Source organism: Elaeis guineensis, chromosome 1, assembly GCF_000442705.2.
Source record: "Elaeis guineensis isolate ETL-2024a chromosome 1, EG11, whole genome shotgun sequence".
Taxonomy (NCBI): Eukaryota; Viridiplantae; Streptophyta; class Magnoliopsida; order Arecales; family Arecaceae; genus Elaeis; species Elaeis guineensis.
Genome location: NC_025993.2, coordinates 112,430,648 through 112,447,304, shown reverse-complemented (window position 1 = coordinate 112,447,304; position 16,657 = coordinate 112,430,648). Strand labels below are relative to the sequence as shown.

The following is a 16,657-nucleotide window of genomic DNA, read 5'->3' as shown; positions in this document are numbered from 1 at the left end:
TCAAAAAGTGTCGCACAAGCGTCGTCTATGCAAGAGTGGAGACAAAAAACGCCGACGCTTTTTAAAAGCGTCGCAATAATTTTCCACGATGCTTTAAAGCATCGTAAAATTATCTTCTAACGATGCTTTTTAGCGTCGTTAAAAATAATGCATCCTCCACTCTACCAAGACGCTTTTCAAAGCGTCGGCAGTTAAGTCATTAGCGACGCTTATAAGCGTTGTTAAACAGTGTATTAACGATGCTTATAAGCGTCGTTAAGTTTTGTAACAGAAAAAAAAAATATATAAATTTTATATACAAAAAAAAATACATACATTTTTGTACAAAATTATATCAATTATTCAAACATAAACCCGTACAATCACTACCATTCACACCAAAAGTAAACTTCAATAGCAAATTTAACCAAACCAAAAGAAATTATTTTATATAAATAAAAACAAAGTACTAATCGTCCATTATAATCAAGAGTAATATAAATAAATATAAGAATATAATAAAAATAAAATAATATCAATCTGCAGGTGGATGGTCGTCGCTGTCTCCACGTGACGTGCCGCTGTCTCGACGGGTGCCTGATGTGCCAGGAGCCTACAAGAAACATATCAAAAGCATGATTTGCATATCTATAAATAAAAATATATATATTATTAAATTAATACAAAAATATATATTTAATAATATGTGTTTACCTGAGATGAGCCATACATCTCTAATAAAGATGTAAGCCGATCAATCTGTCCCCTCATGGCCTGCATCTCGGCATGGCCCTGTCGCATCTCCTCCATCTCAGCGGCACGACTCTGTCTAATCTCCTATATCTCCGCCTCGAGTCTGCAGACGCGTGAATCCTGAGAATCTGCTGCAGCATGCTGCGTATATCTACTAACTTCAGATAACTGAGTGGGGGTGACTCCTACTCCATAACCCCTCACTCGGCCGTAGCGCTCTGGTCCCATCAACTCTGTGAACATCTCGGCCTCGATACGGCTCTGCTGCGTAGATGCTGCGGACTCGTCGTCATGCTCCGCAATGAGAGATGTAGCCCTCTCCTGTATTTATTTTGAAAACAAGAGTTATACATTAATAGCAAACAAAATTAAATTAAAATCATTGCAAAAAATAGAATATTAATAATATCGTACATATAAATCTCTCGACTCATCTCGAACAAAATACCATCCTGATGAGTATGAGTCATCCGGTAAAACTCCACTTTACCGGGTTCCCTCCCATGCTCATCCACCTATACAAATAATTTCAATTTTAAGCAAACAGTTATAATAATTTAAAAAAATATATGAGTATCATGATACAGACATGGTCCACGATACATAATGATATTTGTTATATAAATATTTTAACATAAAAATTAAAAGTTAATTATGAAAGTTTAAGGAACATACAAACTCCTGTCGGAGTCGTGCATAACTCTTCGACCCCGATGTATGAGGAACAGACTGAGCTGCTCGTGCAGCTCTACCAATAGCAGAATAAGTCTGTAAAATAAAGTAAAGAACTTGTTATATGTATAATATATAATATATAATATAAATTAATATTTTTAAAAATATTTAAAAAAAAGATAATGAGCAGATAATATACCTGTGCCCTCTCGGAGAACCAATAATGAACCAACTTCATCCACTGATCAGGGGGTACATCAGGAGGACAATTCCTAGCAACCTCCTCCTCTGTCATACCCTGTCTCATATAGTCCTTCTTCAATTGTGCTCTATATTCTTTCCATTTGCGGTTGAGAGACTTCATTACAAAATCATGAGTAGATGGAGGGAGAACAAACTTGCTCTATAAAAAAAAAAGTTAAATGAAATAAATTATATAAGTGATTAACAATTAATATACAGTATGAACATCAATTCATTACCTCTATAACTCGGAGGAGCTCAACTTTGTACGTTGGAAGCATGTCATTCCATTTTGCATAGCCCAACGGACATAGCTGAGGCCTCCGAGCAACAGTCCCCAAAAATGAAGTCAATAAGCAGGCAGCTTTCTTAATTGGCTGACCTAGCTGATTGCACTCCACAACAATTCTCTCGCCCTCACGCATCTGCCACACATCTCGTACTACTGTGGGTCCGCATCTGGGGCGTACTCTCCCGAATCCGTCTACAAAAAAAACATAAAAGTAACTATGTCATAAATATACATAAAATGAAATAAAAATAAAATTACATGAAAGACAATATATACCCTGCATGTGTATCTCATCATCTGGCTGATGAACAGGAGGATCGTGTTGTGCTGATGATGAAGGACAGGGCTCAGAATGCTGTGCAGCTGAACTGACCTCAGGCTGCTGTGCTGAAAAAGATGTACCGGCCTCTGTCTGTGAAAACTGGAACTGCACACCAGCATATCATCTCCTGCAACGCATGATGTCACCTAGCATTTATATAAATAAAAGGTAGAATCAGTTAATATATGGAGTAAAATAACACAATAATTAATGCAAAATATATACATCATAAATAATTATTACCAGTAACAATCAAGCAGTAGTGTTTTCTTCAAATTCTGTCCTAACTAACATCGTCGTAGCATTTAAATTATCAGCTGGCACAAAATTGTAGGGCATACATTGTGTATAAGTGTCATCGTCATCATCCTCCACTTGATTTTCCATATCATATAAGTCTCTAGATTTTGTTTTGATGACAGTAAATCCATCTTTATCTTTTGCGTCTTGTACATAAAATACTTGACGAGCTTGAGATGAAAAAATGAATGGGTCATTCTTCAATAACACACCAGTGTGTATCAACCTTGAAAAATTTACAAATGTAAATCCATTTACATCTTGTTTCAAACCCCTTGGTGAGTTTATGTCTATCCAATCACATCTAAACAATACTACTTTAAATTTTTCATAATAATCTAACTCATAGATATCTTTAAGTGCACCATAATAGGATTTTCCATCCGCTTCCACCATAACATCGCTATTCTGTATTTTTTTAAATTTCTCATGTTCTCTAGTATGAAATTTAAAGCCATTAATTATGAAACCGTTATATCTATTCACAATCTTGTTAGGTCCTCGAGCAAGAGCTATTAGTTCATCTGAATTATTTGTCTCCATCATCTTTGATACCTAAAAAAAATGATATGACGAAGTGCTGTTGAGTTATCTGATATTAAATATGTATCAAAAATTAATGTATCCCATAATTAAATATAAATCACACCTGATCTTAAACAGCAATGTACAAAAGAAATAGTTCGTTATTGAATTGAATGAATTTAGATGTAAAACAAAAATAATATGACATCATCATCAACTTGTGGATTGACACTTGGCAGGGCAAGCTCAACAATGGGCAGGACATAGCTGTGAAAAGGCTATCTGAAAAATCATCACAAGGATTTGATGAATTCAAAAATGAGGTTACATTGATTGCTAAACTTCAGCACCGCAATCTTATACGGCTTCTAGGTTGTTGCATTCATGGAGGGGAAAGGATGCTAATCTATGAATACATGCATAATCAAAGCTTAGACACCTTTATATTTGGTTAGTTCTTAGCACTTCCTCCTACATAATAACTAGTAGAAAGTTAGAAGACATAAGTCACATGAGAGTCTTCATGTAGAGATGTAAAGCTGATAATAGGGCTTCATGACTGCATTCTAGCAAAACGTCCATAACATTTTGTTACTAAACCTCACAAAAAGTAATGCTTGCATTTGGCTAATATTTACATTCTTCAATTAAAGCATAAATTAAAACCCTAAATTATGTTAACATCACTTGAAGAATGGGCAGATGAAGGAAAGCGTTCATTATTGGGTTGGCAAAATCGCTTCACCATCATACTAGGGATCGCACGTGGACTTCTCTATCTTCATCAAGATTCTAGATTTAGAATTATACACAGGGACCTAAAAGCTAGCAATGTCCTAAATTAGAAAATCTACTTTTTTAATGTCTTCCCCGCATCAATCACCTCAACCAATTCTACTACTCCAAAGGCAAGATCATGAGAAAGGTGATCTCAAACATCAGCTGTATTTTATTTTACTTGATGCATGCTCTTTTTCTAAAATAAAATACCCCTATCATCCTGACACCACCTTCTTTCTCCAATATGAATTCAAGTCACAGAACAAGGTTCATGGCAAGTCAACAGCTGATATGATAATCTCAACTAACTGATGACCTAGGATTGTCATTATGATTAATCACCAACGGATTCAGTGTTTTACAATCAACTATAAAAAGTTGTTTGACAATGGAGTAGAAAATTGGAGGACTAAAAAGGAATGTTAAATATACCGAAGAATAAACTATGTCCAAATTTCATCAACACTGCATCCGAAATGAGTGCAAGCTATGAAAAATCGAAAGAGATAGAAGCTTGCGGTCATACCTCGTGCTCAGAATAGATCTCCTTGGCCTTCTCCAACAGAGCAAGCGAAACTTTCTGCTGGTGTTCTTGCACCGACCGAATCAACTCGGGGGCTACACGCAACCCACAGAAACGATAAAAAGAGTCATTCGCATGATTAGATCAAAAGACACAGGCAACATATCTAAACAGTTGGAAATTGAAACCAACCAATGATCGGACGCAATCGAGCTGCAATTTTTGCTCAACGGAAAAAATCTCTTCTTACCGATAGATAACAAGAAGAGAGGGCCGGTGGGGAAATTTTTGCGAAATTTTTGCTCAACGAAATTTTTGCAATTTTTGCGAAGACGGCCGCCGGGAGGGGGGAGGGGGGGAGGAGGGCCGGTGGGGAGGCTGCTTCCAGGAGGGCGGACGGCATACGGCTTGGACCGCGCGGGTGCAGCGTCGACGGACGCAGCAGCAGAAGGGAGCGGCGGACGGCGGTGCGGCGTGGATGGCGGGTGCGATGCCGGCGGCGGAGATGGGGGTCGGTGGAGGAATGGGTGGAAAGGGGCGGCGGTAGATAGATTAAGGCACGGAAGATTGGGGGTATTAAACGAACCTAACGACGCTTTTTAGCATCGTTAAATAATGACGTAAAAAAACGTCGATATTTTTTTTATTTAACGACGTTTTTGCTAAAAACGTCGGCGTTGACAATGCTCACATTTTATGACGTTTTTAAGCGTCGTTAAAACACGACGCTTTTTAAAAGTGTCGGCAGGTCAGCGCAACCTGCCGACGCTTTCCAAAAACGTCGGCAAAAAAAGATCGCTAAACCACCTTCTTACTGTAGTGAAGACAACAAGGACAGATACAAGGTGGAGTTGCGTATATAAGAATATACAAAATCTAGAATTTAAAGAGTACGAGTGCATGCACATTAGCTTTTCTTTTTTTCTTTTTTTATTTTCTCAAAGAATTAGAATAGGAGGAATCAAATTTAGATCCGAAACACACACACATATATATATATATATATATATATATATATATATATATATATATATATATATATATATATATTTGAATAAAATCGATCGGATTTGAATTTAGATTCAGATCAAAACTAAACCGTAAGAGTCCTACATCGATAATCTAAATTAATCGATATGATCTACTATTTCAAAACCGCTTGCACATTAAAAATTATATAATTTAAAAATTTTTAATATATATATCAAATGATCAAAAATATATTTAATTTAATTTAATTTAGATTATTCAATTTTGATCATTTAATGCATAGATTAAAAATTTTCAAATCATATAATTTTTTATATATAAATAATTTTAAAATAATAGATCATAATTAATGATTTGAATAATTGATGTAAAATTTCTATTATACAATTTTGAATAGATCAGATCTAAATCTAAATCTAATTTTATCATAACACACGCACACACAGACACAATCGGATTCTATCCTAACACACACATGCGGACGCACGTGCATATATATATATATATATATATATATATATATATATATAAACAAGGAATTGGGTTGTTTGACACTGGGACAGCATGCTATCACCCTAATCATTATGAATAACAAGCGTATCAAAAAACCCATTCCCTTGTTGATATATATATAAGGGAATGGGTTGTTTGATACTATGACAGCATGCTATCACCCTAATCATTATGAATAACAACTGCATCAAAGTCAGTGACACATAATTTTCCAATGAAATAGCTGTTCACGAACAAGCATCAAGCATTCATACCATATGGTAACACATGTTGCATAAGCTATTTATCATGGCAATTGACCTATGTCAAGGGGTAAAAAATTTCGATAGCATGTTTTACACGTCAGCATGCATGCAACCTGCTGAGATATGATAATTAACCTATAGCCCTCAAAGCTTATAATTAGCCGCTAGACATCGACATTAACACTTCAGAGACAAGGTCAATGCATCATGGACTGTAATGGTCCTGGCTGAAATCAAAGTTGTCACTGAAATTAACAGCCTGTGATTTTAGTCAGCATATTGGTGTAGTTTGAGAGCAAATTCAAAAAGGAACTGCACATTCTCAGTTCATTAAGAAAGAGAGCTATGATGCTACCATATATGTTATGTCATGTCAAACATAACACTGCCCAAAACTATATCTTATAACCATTTTCCCAACCGCAGCGATCAAAGGTGAACCCTCATATGACTAAACCATTCAAAGACACCCTCAATTGACCATCCTGATACTCTTGAATACAAATGCACAAGGAATACCGTATAGAGTATTCATAGATCAAAGGATTAACACAACATATGTTTTCCTTTGAACCCATGTTTTGCTGAAACTCACCTAAGGGCCATGGGCGGTGCTTGGAGATTGGATCAAGAAGGGAGGCAGGTGATGCTCCAAAACTGCCAGGAGCTCTTTCCCCGGGCAACATCTGTCCACCGGCCCATTGCCAAGTCTACTTGCAGCCTCAACAAGCTGCCCTCTCAGCCTCTGTGGCAGCAGCCAGCCACCCGCCTTCGCACACTCCCTGTACAGCGGCAGGTAGGCAACGGCGATAACGAGGGGCAGAGGCAGGTCCCTCAGGCAGATAGGTGAACAACCCCTTCTTAAAATCCTCATAAAATTCACATAGTGCTCCTGACCAGAACTAATCCCTTCAGAGAATGCAGCCTCCGACCAGTTCTCCTTCAGAAAAGCCTTCAGTTCAGGGGCCACTGCCTCATCATCAGACCTGGCAATGCTGTCAGCAACAGCATATGTAGCAGCAGGGTCACTTAGGAAGTCAGAACGAAGAAGAAAGGCAACACCATCGAGGGACCCGCTGCTTCTCTCCCCAGCAGCCTTGAGGATCTCGATGCTGAGGGCTGCGAGGACATGCTGGGGGACATGGGGCAGGAGGTATGCAGCGATGCCCACCTGGCTGCTGGAGGTGGCTGCGGTGAGGGCAAGACACAGCTCCATGTCCCTGCATCCTCGGTTGACAAACCACTGGACAACTTGCATGCACCCTCGCTCCGCAGCTCGCATCAGAGGGCCCAGGAAGGCCACAGCATTCCCCTCTTCAACCAAGCATTCCATAGTTCCAATCTTACAGTAGTGGGATGCAAAGCCAAGGGCGAGATCAACATCCACATCCAAGCTGTTCCTCTGAGCAATCTGAATAAGAATATGCCAATGAGTGTCAGATAGGTAATGTAGTAAACCCAAAAATCCCTCCATTCACAACTCCGGTCTCATCTTTTTTAATCTAAATATGAACTCATATTAGCTTGATGATCAGACTCAGGCAGTATCTTAACCGGTGTCCACCGACCTTAACAGGATCCTAATATTAGCATGTAATTTGAAGCTTAAAATTATCCCGAAATAGGATATCAACAAACTGAGATCAGCTTGAAAGAGGGCTAACATGACAAAGATACAGGAAAATGAGGTTTGGACCTAGGTTTAATAATGTTGAGTTTCTTTGATAATCATACATGAACTTAATGCTAATATCATAGTACATATTATATGTACGTGCTATAGTTTTGCCTAATATCACCTTCAGCATCAAACTTACCAAAATGATCTCCCCTTGATACTAATGCCCTCACCACCACTGCACAGGACTTTGCCATTTTAGCACCCAATAAGAACCATGATCCAACCACCATGGTACCTTTGAGGCAGCTTGGTCTAGCAATGGTGAAAGAAGTGAGGAGGTGGTGGTGGTGGCAGAAAGATGGCAGGAAGGGTAGCTGAAGGGCTACTTAGGAAGTTACGAGATGGTTTCAGTAGCATTGAGAGTGTGGCAGTGTTACCTGAACATTCATGTATGCATCAGATGGCTCAAATTGTCCATCATTTGATGCAAAGAGTTGAATTCTTAATAACTGCGAATGCAACAGAAGATAAGGAGCCTTATAAGGATTGAGAAAAGGATGCCAACACATAGAGTGAGGATGAAGCAATGTGATAAGGCAATGGTCAAGGTGGCAATGCCAGCAAAGAGTACGATTCTTCCTAAAACTGTGAATTGAGAATAAAATACAGAAGAGGACAAGGATGAGAGAACTGAAAAATCCAATATTTCTCGGAAGGATCAGCTTAGCAATGAGGTGAGGCTGATTGTGGCAGTAATCGTACAATAGAGAGTAGGAGGAATGAATGAATGTATGTATGTATGTACACAAAGACATTTGCACATGTTTATTAATGTGACAGAATGAAGAAACTTTTCAATGAAGCAAAATGATCGAGTATTTATACAAGCATTCAAACCCAACAATTATATACAAGACCATGTAACATGATGGAAGAAAACCTCATTTACATTGCTCATAAGGTTAAAAATATCAAATACAAAGCATGCTTTAGTGAGGGATCTTTCATATCAATAACATGCCAGTTACCATCCACAAAATTCAAGAAAATTGATATCTGTAAAAACAGTAACAGTACCAGAGGCCATATCATCAAGAATAATACAGAATAAAAATAACTAAAACCTGAAAGGATGGATAATCATTCACGGTTTAGAAACTTTTGCTGAAAAGGTAGTATTTTAGAAAGGTTCCAAAAATACAGAAGGCGGAGTGAAAAAAGAAATGGCAGGTAACTGCACTACTGGCAAGCAATATACAAATTTTACAGCATATTTATGACATCCTATGGCTGCGACTTACAAAGTTGGCCGATGCTAATGTATTTCAAGTGAATATGTATGACATATTTGCACGGTTTTACTCAGGCAAAGAAAGTCATGTATGTTTCATACAAATTAAATAAGTATGGCTTAAAGTTTACCTACTCATATGCATATCAAAACATAAAAAGCCATTCTGAACAACAAAAATCAGAAACATTCCTAAACAAATCATTGACAGCAAAATTTCAAATTTTGGCTGCATGAAATATCATAGGTCGCATAACACATTGCATTTTATAAATCAGTTTCTGATAAATAACACTTTCATTCTCTAAAATAAGAATCCTAATATCCCGGAATAACAAGCATTCCATAAACACACTTGAAACCCCCAAATAAGGGATCCCTAAAATAAATCTAGTGAAGTTGCAGATATTTATTAAGAAAAATGTCTGGCAAAACATTACATATGCATTTAATGATCAAAATGAATAAATAACAGCAACATAAATTGGAAGTAGAACATGCACAACACCCTGTGTCAATCCCTGAATAGCAAATATATCAGACTAACATAGGAGGAAACAACATTCTTGCATTGGAATGAGTCGGTTTCCAATGTGCTTCCATATGTTCAACTTTATATTCATCCATCAGTGTCAAATTGGAGTTGTGTGAAACACAGATTTTTTAGTGTCAAAGTGAAAGCATGATTGCATGTAAAGGCCAAATTTAGTTGATTTTTGTATGCCAAGGCATACATTATGCACATTTGGAACTTGGAAGGTATTTAATGAAATTCAAAATCATGATTACACATCAAAACATTCCTTGTTTTCTAAAACAGTAGTGATTAAGACTGATCGAATCAGATAAATAAGAATACAAATTCTCCCACAACCAAGCCATTAAACTTCAGCGATGATCCTGTCAACACATTGTTAGCAAACAGACATGCCTAAAGTCTTCTACCAACTACGGGTGTGAACATAAACCTGTCAACATATTTATTTTATCTGCAATTCCTAATCCGTAACTAAGCCACAAATTTTGAAGGAAAAAAATGAAGCCTGTCTGGCTTTAAGGTTTTGCTATGTCTTATTCTAGGCTACAGAACTTTTTGTTCTCTCTTCTTCTTACTCTATTTTTCTCTCCCTCATGCCATCAGGATCATCTATCAATAACTAACCCTGCATACTACATCACCTGCATACTCTCTGTGTGCGCATGCACGTCAGGATCATCTATCAATAACTAACCCTGCATACTACATCACCTGCATACTCTCTGTGTGTGCGTGCGCGCGCGCATGTCCTAAATAAAAGTAATAGCTCCGATTCTCCTACATGGATTATTCTTTGCCACATGGTTGACAGCGCAAACCACAATTTCTTCATGACATTAAAACCAGAATGCACTTTCCATAACACATGCTTGCCCTTAAGCTGTTAGTACCATTATAACTATCAAGTATGTACAAGCATCTGTACATCATGATCTTCCTCAGTCATCTGTCGTAACATAATGCATGCCGCACACAAGTCTTTTTTTGCTTGTGATCCTTGGACAAGTAGAGTTATTGAGAAGATCATGAATGAAGTAGTAAAAGGCAAGTAGCTCAACTTCATCTATTAGCTAATCACTGACATTAGTATGCAAATATATAGGCATATTTGCAGACAAACATATTTATACAGCTTCTAATGCTAGACATAAAACATGCATAGATGTGCATGCGATAGTAGCACGCCGATCTGTTCCAACACATGACACCCATTTATTAGCATTACAACTTGGGAAAAGGTGATAGCATGCCATTGGCCATTAGCTCATAGGACATGTCATGCAACAGAGAGTTGGGCTTGCAAGTCTCGAGCACCCAGCTATGGTAGGATGATTCATGCTTTCTACTTAAGTTGCACTTTCCCACTTTTAGTTTTTATAGACTCAACGCAAGTTCAAGTAAACTCCTTTTGCCAATGCATAAGCTCTGTATTCTCTTAGGCCTTACTTCACAGTTTACATAAAATATGAAACGACCTAGTTATTCTGTCAAACAAACTTTTGCAACTCACCTCTTTCCAGGAGCATAATGGACACTACAAAAAGCTGAAATGGACAGACACCTTTTCTCACCTAATGCAGATAACCTAGAATAAAGCTACTCTTCCACAAAATGGAATGACTTTACTCTGTATTTGAGCATGTTGTGTAGTTTATTCTGGGCTAACCCACTTTATCTAAGTCTCATTATGGACAACCAAATAGGACCTCAAGGAATGAGTAACCAGATAATATATTCACATGCAGTAACACAACAAGATCCAGGTTCTTATCAACCAACCAAAAGCACCAAGATGATAACAGGGCCTCAAGCTTTTTAACTGGGACCATAACAAACCATGAGGCTGAATGCCTTATGTCCTCACAGCCAACACCATAACAGCTCCCATTCTAGTCTACAAAAGCCACTCCATCTGACAACTTTTGTTCTAGTCTGACCGAGTAAAATTTTACCTACGGAAAAACACAATTTAAACCAAAGCAATAGCTCCTACTTCAAGCACCTTTCACTCAAATTTTTTTTTCCTCTTTAGGTCCTATTTCCACATCTGGTCTCATTCACATCTCAAGATCCATGAAGCTTGCTTCTAAACACAATTTTAGCACCTAATCTGATTTGCTATAAAAAATCAAGAAGAATAACAAGCTAAAAAAATGTGTAAAGCCAGGGCCATTACTAGGAACATCCCAAAGCAACACATCAAGCAGCTAACATCCTCCCCAGCCGATTCTACAAGTGCATGTACTCTTATCCAAGGAGCCATTAGGTGACAAGTGATAACTTTCACTTGAAACCTACCATGTAAAATTTAAGGAAGAATGATATAAATCATCAATCTTCACAAAATTATCTAACATGGCAGGATATTTCTTGTACTTGTAAAACAAAATAATATATTACACATAAGTTTTTCATGAATTTAGTATTATTAAATTACAAACTGCAGCCAGTTGTATGGGCCTCTGTAACAAGATTGTAAGAGGATGAATGTGAAGGCATTCTAAGCGACTGATTGCCCATTCATGTTTTTATCTTGTTTCCCTTATTCTATTGTAGAATATCTTGGTAGATCAAATTGGTGTAGGCTCCTTACAAAGGCCATGTTAGTAGTCTTCTAAATCAATCTTCATTCTTTGTTAATAAGGCAACACCTTTCATAATAAACAAACATGATGCTAGTGGACACTTGAAATTGCTCTTTTGTTGCCTTCTCCATATGTCCACTTAAGATATCTGGTTCTCATTACTTTCTTTTTACTTTCCATCAAGATCAAGAAATTAAATTTTAGCTGAAACCCCTGGGTCTTCAATATTCAGCCCATTCTCTTTTAGGGGTTTGCATTGGTCACTTCAGGAAATTAATTAAATGGGCTGGCTATGCATGTGGTGCCAAATTTGTAGATTAAATTCAAGACTTAAACTACAAAATGGGGCAGCTGGTTTTTTAAGTTTAATAAGGATAGAACTCAATCTTAATTTTTTCCTTATTCATGTAAGAAATTTATTGACATCTTCAACCCTCTTTTGAGATTGAGAGTAATACTTCTATCTAATGTATTAAATGAGGGAATTAAAGCATTTCCAATTTTTTACCAACCAAAAATGAAAGCAAGGGTCATATTGTGAGGATTCATGCGGGTGTATATTTAGTTGTACATCGGTTATTCACTGAAAAGATCTTGAATAATTATATAGGACCAAAAAACCAAATAATATCCTCCACCTAGTATTTTTGGATGAGGTACAAGGTTGTTACAAATAGTATCAGAGCCAACCCAGCCCATAACCCATACGGACTAGGGGATGTTGCAGTATGGGATCATTAGGGCTAACCACAAGCTGATCGTGGTGTTTATGAATGGATTTATATGGATTTAGACTCTTAATCTAGTAAGGATGCTAATGTTTAAACGGAGGGAGTGTGTGAGGATCCATGCAGGCGGATATTTGGTCCCACATCGGTCAACCACTAGAAAGATCTTGCATACTTATACAAGGCCATAATTGAAATAATACCTTCCGGCTACCCTTTATGGGTGAGGCCTTAGATTGTTATACATATAGAAAAAAAAAAAAAAGAAAAAGAAAAAAAAAAGAATTAGGAAAGTGATTTAGGTGTTCATATGAAAGAAATAAGGAAAAAAATTAATAATACTAAAGTGGCCAAAAACCTATTATTGGTATTTCACAAAATTAGAAAGCCATAACAAGATGAACCAGTCATCACATATTCTTTTCTTCAATATAGTCTATTTTGCTACTCTCTTCTATCTTCGTTTTCCTCTCCTCCTACCACTTCTATAACTTTGGTGGCTGAAATTCTAGAAGAATCCTAATGGACAATTCTGTGATACTGGGACACTCAGGTCCAACTCAGAGTCTCTGTCAGATTCATACCCACGTCAGAAAAGCATCAGACACTTGGATACATATCAAATCTTTTTTAGCTGTAGCTTCTAAAACTTGGGAGAAAGTTGGACCCATCGAATGACGAACCTGACCCACTATAATAGTGCTAAAATTAACCTTAGTTCTTTTTAGAAATTTGTCAGGAACATATGTATTAAAATAAGTTTGTAAAATGTCATTTTCAATAAGTCTTGAGCTAATTAGAAAGTTTGGATGAGAAACATGCATGTTGAAATGCCATAACAAATAGTATTTTTAATGTTTTCTTTTACATAATATTTGAATATATTTTAGTTATTTTTTCTGCATATCCCTGTGTCTCCTTTTTTTTCCTCTTGCTGAATCAATTTAAACATGTCTGAATGTGATTCTTGTGCCAATGTCCATGTGATACTGATGAACATACACGCAAAGTTTACACTTTACATACAATGCAGAAATGATTCCTAGAGTGTTTAGCATTTAGCATGGTCTACAAACTACACAAGAGAATAAAAACCATAAAAGCCACCAACCTTCAAATTAGATATCCATGCCAAACATCATAATTCAAGAAGAATAACTTGGGCTCATGAAATTAAACATGGAATAAGATTTAACATTTTGAATGTGACAGATTTAACAGCCACAAGTAACATTCTTGGTCATTACATATTTCCTAGAGGAAGTGAAAGTCTCAAGGAAGGTGCTTTATACTGTGTGCATCCACAATACTAACAAAATATTTTCAATATATATATACAGCATGGCACTTCGTGGCAGTGAAATTAACACTTACATGCAAAGCCATTAGTGTTACACATATGCAACAAAAAAAAAGAAAGAAAAAAAGAAAAAAAAAAAAAGAGAGAGCAGCATACGAGACAGTACAGTAAAATAATTTATCAACTTCTCATTATCAGCATCCTCTAATAACATAATATACAATTTGGCTAGTGTCTGTTGTAGAATGTTGAACTAGAATGTCAGGAAATTCTAAGAATAAACGTTAATCTTTTTAAAAAGAGAACAGAGTAATCACCTGAAGCAAAATGCGTACAAGTTCTGTGCTCCCAAAGCGTGAAGCTTCTAGAAAGCATTGGTTCACATTGTCTGCACCCCCCTCTACTAGCATCCCGAGCAACCCTTGTATTGCTGTAGCTGAAACTCCAGAAGCCCAGCCAGGGTCAAAAGAGCTAGAAAAGAGAGTAAGAGGGAAGCATGCAGCATCAAAGGCTTCAGTGAAATCTTTTCCTGTGAGTTGGTTGCCAGCAATATCCAAAAAGTTCTTGAATGCAGACAACTGGAGTTGGACCTCAAGAATCGTGCTGTGGCTTCCTCTACCCTTATTTTCCTGGCAGCGAGAGTGAAATTCGATGCACTTCAAAGCCCATTCTGTAAACTTCTGGACTTTGGCACCAGCTTCTGCCTTCAAAATCTCATCTCCATGACATTCTTGCAAACGTTCATGTAATCTGATAAAGAAGCAATAAAACAGATAAATCAATCATCCACAGATCATGAAACATATCTCGTGAGGAGACTCGCCATCATGAAAGAATTGACAAAAACAATCCTAACTGATAATTGGACCAAATGAATGCATGAATCCTTTCCATATGCTACAGAAGTTGTCCAAGAATGTCATGTCTTGAATCAAGATTTCAGATATGCATGGATGGGAATCAGTATGGAAAGATTTTACCTTTGGGCCATGACGGTCACAGTATCAGCCAAGCTCATCGTCTTGCTCTGACAGGCGGAAACGCACGAAGCAAGAAACGAAGTCCTCAGGGCTGCCCTCGTAAAATCATTTGCGCCATTGGCAACAATCTTCTTGATCAGCTCAGTAATCCCATTCAGTTCTGGGCGTGTGGTCAGGAACCAGATCGAATCTAGTGCTATGCAGAGTGCATCATTGAGAGTCTGTGGATCGGCCAGCAGAATCAGGCTCTCCGCATGCTCCCAATCATGAGAACTCACTGCCGCCTGGAACAAGCGCCCCAGCTCGATCCGGTCCTGCCTACTAAGCTTCCTCTCCTGCTTGTTCTTGTCCTTATCCTTCCTTCGGGCCTCGGTTTCCTCCACCAAATCTGAGGCCCTCGATCTGAGCTTCTTGGTGCCACAGCTGTGGCCCCTTGTGACTCTGGGATCCTTGGCCCGGAGCGGAGCTTCCCTCGAGAAAACATTGCTTCCCTCCCCTTTCTCTGCCGACAGAGGCTCGCTGATGTCCTCCAAACTCCCAAGACCTCCATTCTCATCCATTTCATTCTCCGAGCGCAACGGATCCTCCGAATGCCTCTCCTTAGTCAAATGCATGCCACCCTTGCCCCCAATCATCACAATCTCGCTCTTGCCCTCCATTTCTCCAACACCGAACTATCGATTGCCCCTTTCCAAACCCCAACCAAAAAAAAAAAAAAAAAGGAAAATCCAAACTTTTTAATCAAGGAACAATCATCCGGCTCTAACAAAGAAATCGACACCACCAATTACAGGCAAAACCCAATCAAGATCTTCCAAACACGTAATCAAGCAAAAAATACCGATGATTCCTCCGATGAACAACCTAAATTCCCACTGCTAAGCTCACGAATCCAAAAACGCGCCTCCCAGACTTCGAACTCAGACTTCAAACAAAATTGCAGCCGCCGCGACCATCAAACCGAACAAAAAACATCCAAGGATCGCAATCCCGGCTTCAAGCATCAAAGAAAACCCAGCAGACAAGGGCGGTGGAGAGATGGAACCTAAACGATCAGCAGCTCCTACGACGAAAACCCTAGATAACCTTCAATCCCACGAAGCGAAATCCACGTGAGCCGTCCTGGAAAGGAAACAAAAAAAAAAAACTGAGAGAAATACCCCCGCCAGACCAAAATCCCAATTTAGCTCAACCACCATAGAAAGAAAAAAACGGGAAAAATGGGATTTTAATGATAAGGCCGCCATGATCGTACCAATAAGAGGCAAGAAAACAATTAAAAATCACTTTTTTATTGGAGAATATGGAGAAAGGAGGAAGAATCTATGGAAGAATATAACAAGAGAGAGAGAAGTGGGAGAACAAAAGCGAAGAATAAAAGAAGAGAAGAAGAGAAACTAACCTGGAGACCTGGATGGAACCCTTAGCCCAGGGACTCAGGAGCTCCTCAGAGAGATGAAATGGGGGCTTTTAT

General features: G+C 38.0%; 2 protein-coding genes across 3 annotated transcripts; both read right to left on the bottom strand.

The window, feature by feature from the left end:
• Nucleotides 1-407: 407 nt before the first annotated feature.
• On the bottom strand, nt 408-2,407 carry LOC140854780 (uncharacterized). Of its 2 annotated transcripts, none has more exons than XM_073250827.1 (7): nt 2,219-2,407; nt 1,890-2,134; nt 1,607-1,810; nt 1,408-1,500; nt 1,147-1,247; nt 694-1,053; nt 408-592 (listed from the first exon to the last, which is right to left on the bottom strand). In XM_073250827.1, exons 1-6 carry the CDS (start codon nt 2,223-2,225, stop codon nt 960-962), a joined length of 744 nt encoding a protein of 247 aa, XP_073106928.1. In that variant the 5' UTR covers nt 2,226-2,407; the 3' UTR covers nt 408-592; nt 694-959. The 2 variants fall into 2 exon arrangements, with proteins under 2 accessions (XP_073106928.1, XP_073106929.1); XM_073250828.1 differs by having other exon boundaries at nt 710-1,053.
• Nucleotides 2,408-6,440: 4,033 nt separating this feature from the next.
• On the bottom strand, nt 6,441-16,305 carry LOC140858739 (ankyrin repeat protein SKIP35-like). The gene is made up of 3 exons (XM_073260045.1): nt 15,184-16,305; nt 14,521-14,953; nt 6,441-7,551 (listed from the first exon to the last, which is right to left on the bottom strand). The coding sequence occupies exons 1-3, from the start codon at nt 15,840-15,842 to the stop codon at nt 6,736-6,738; spliced, it is 1,908 nt and encodes a 635-aa protein (XP_073116146.1). The 5' UTR covers nt 15,843-16,305; the 3' UTR covers nt 6,441-6,735.
• Between the last annotated feature and the right edge of the window lie 352 nt (nt 16,306-16,657).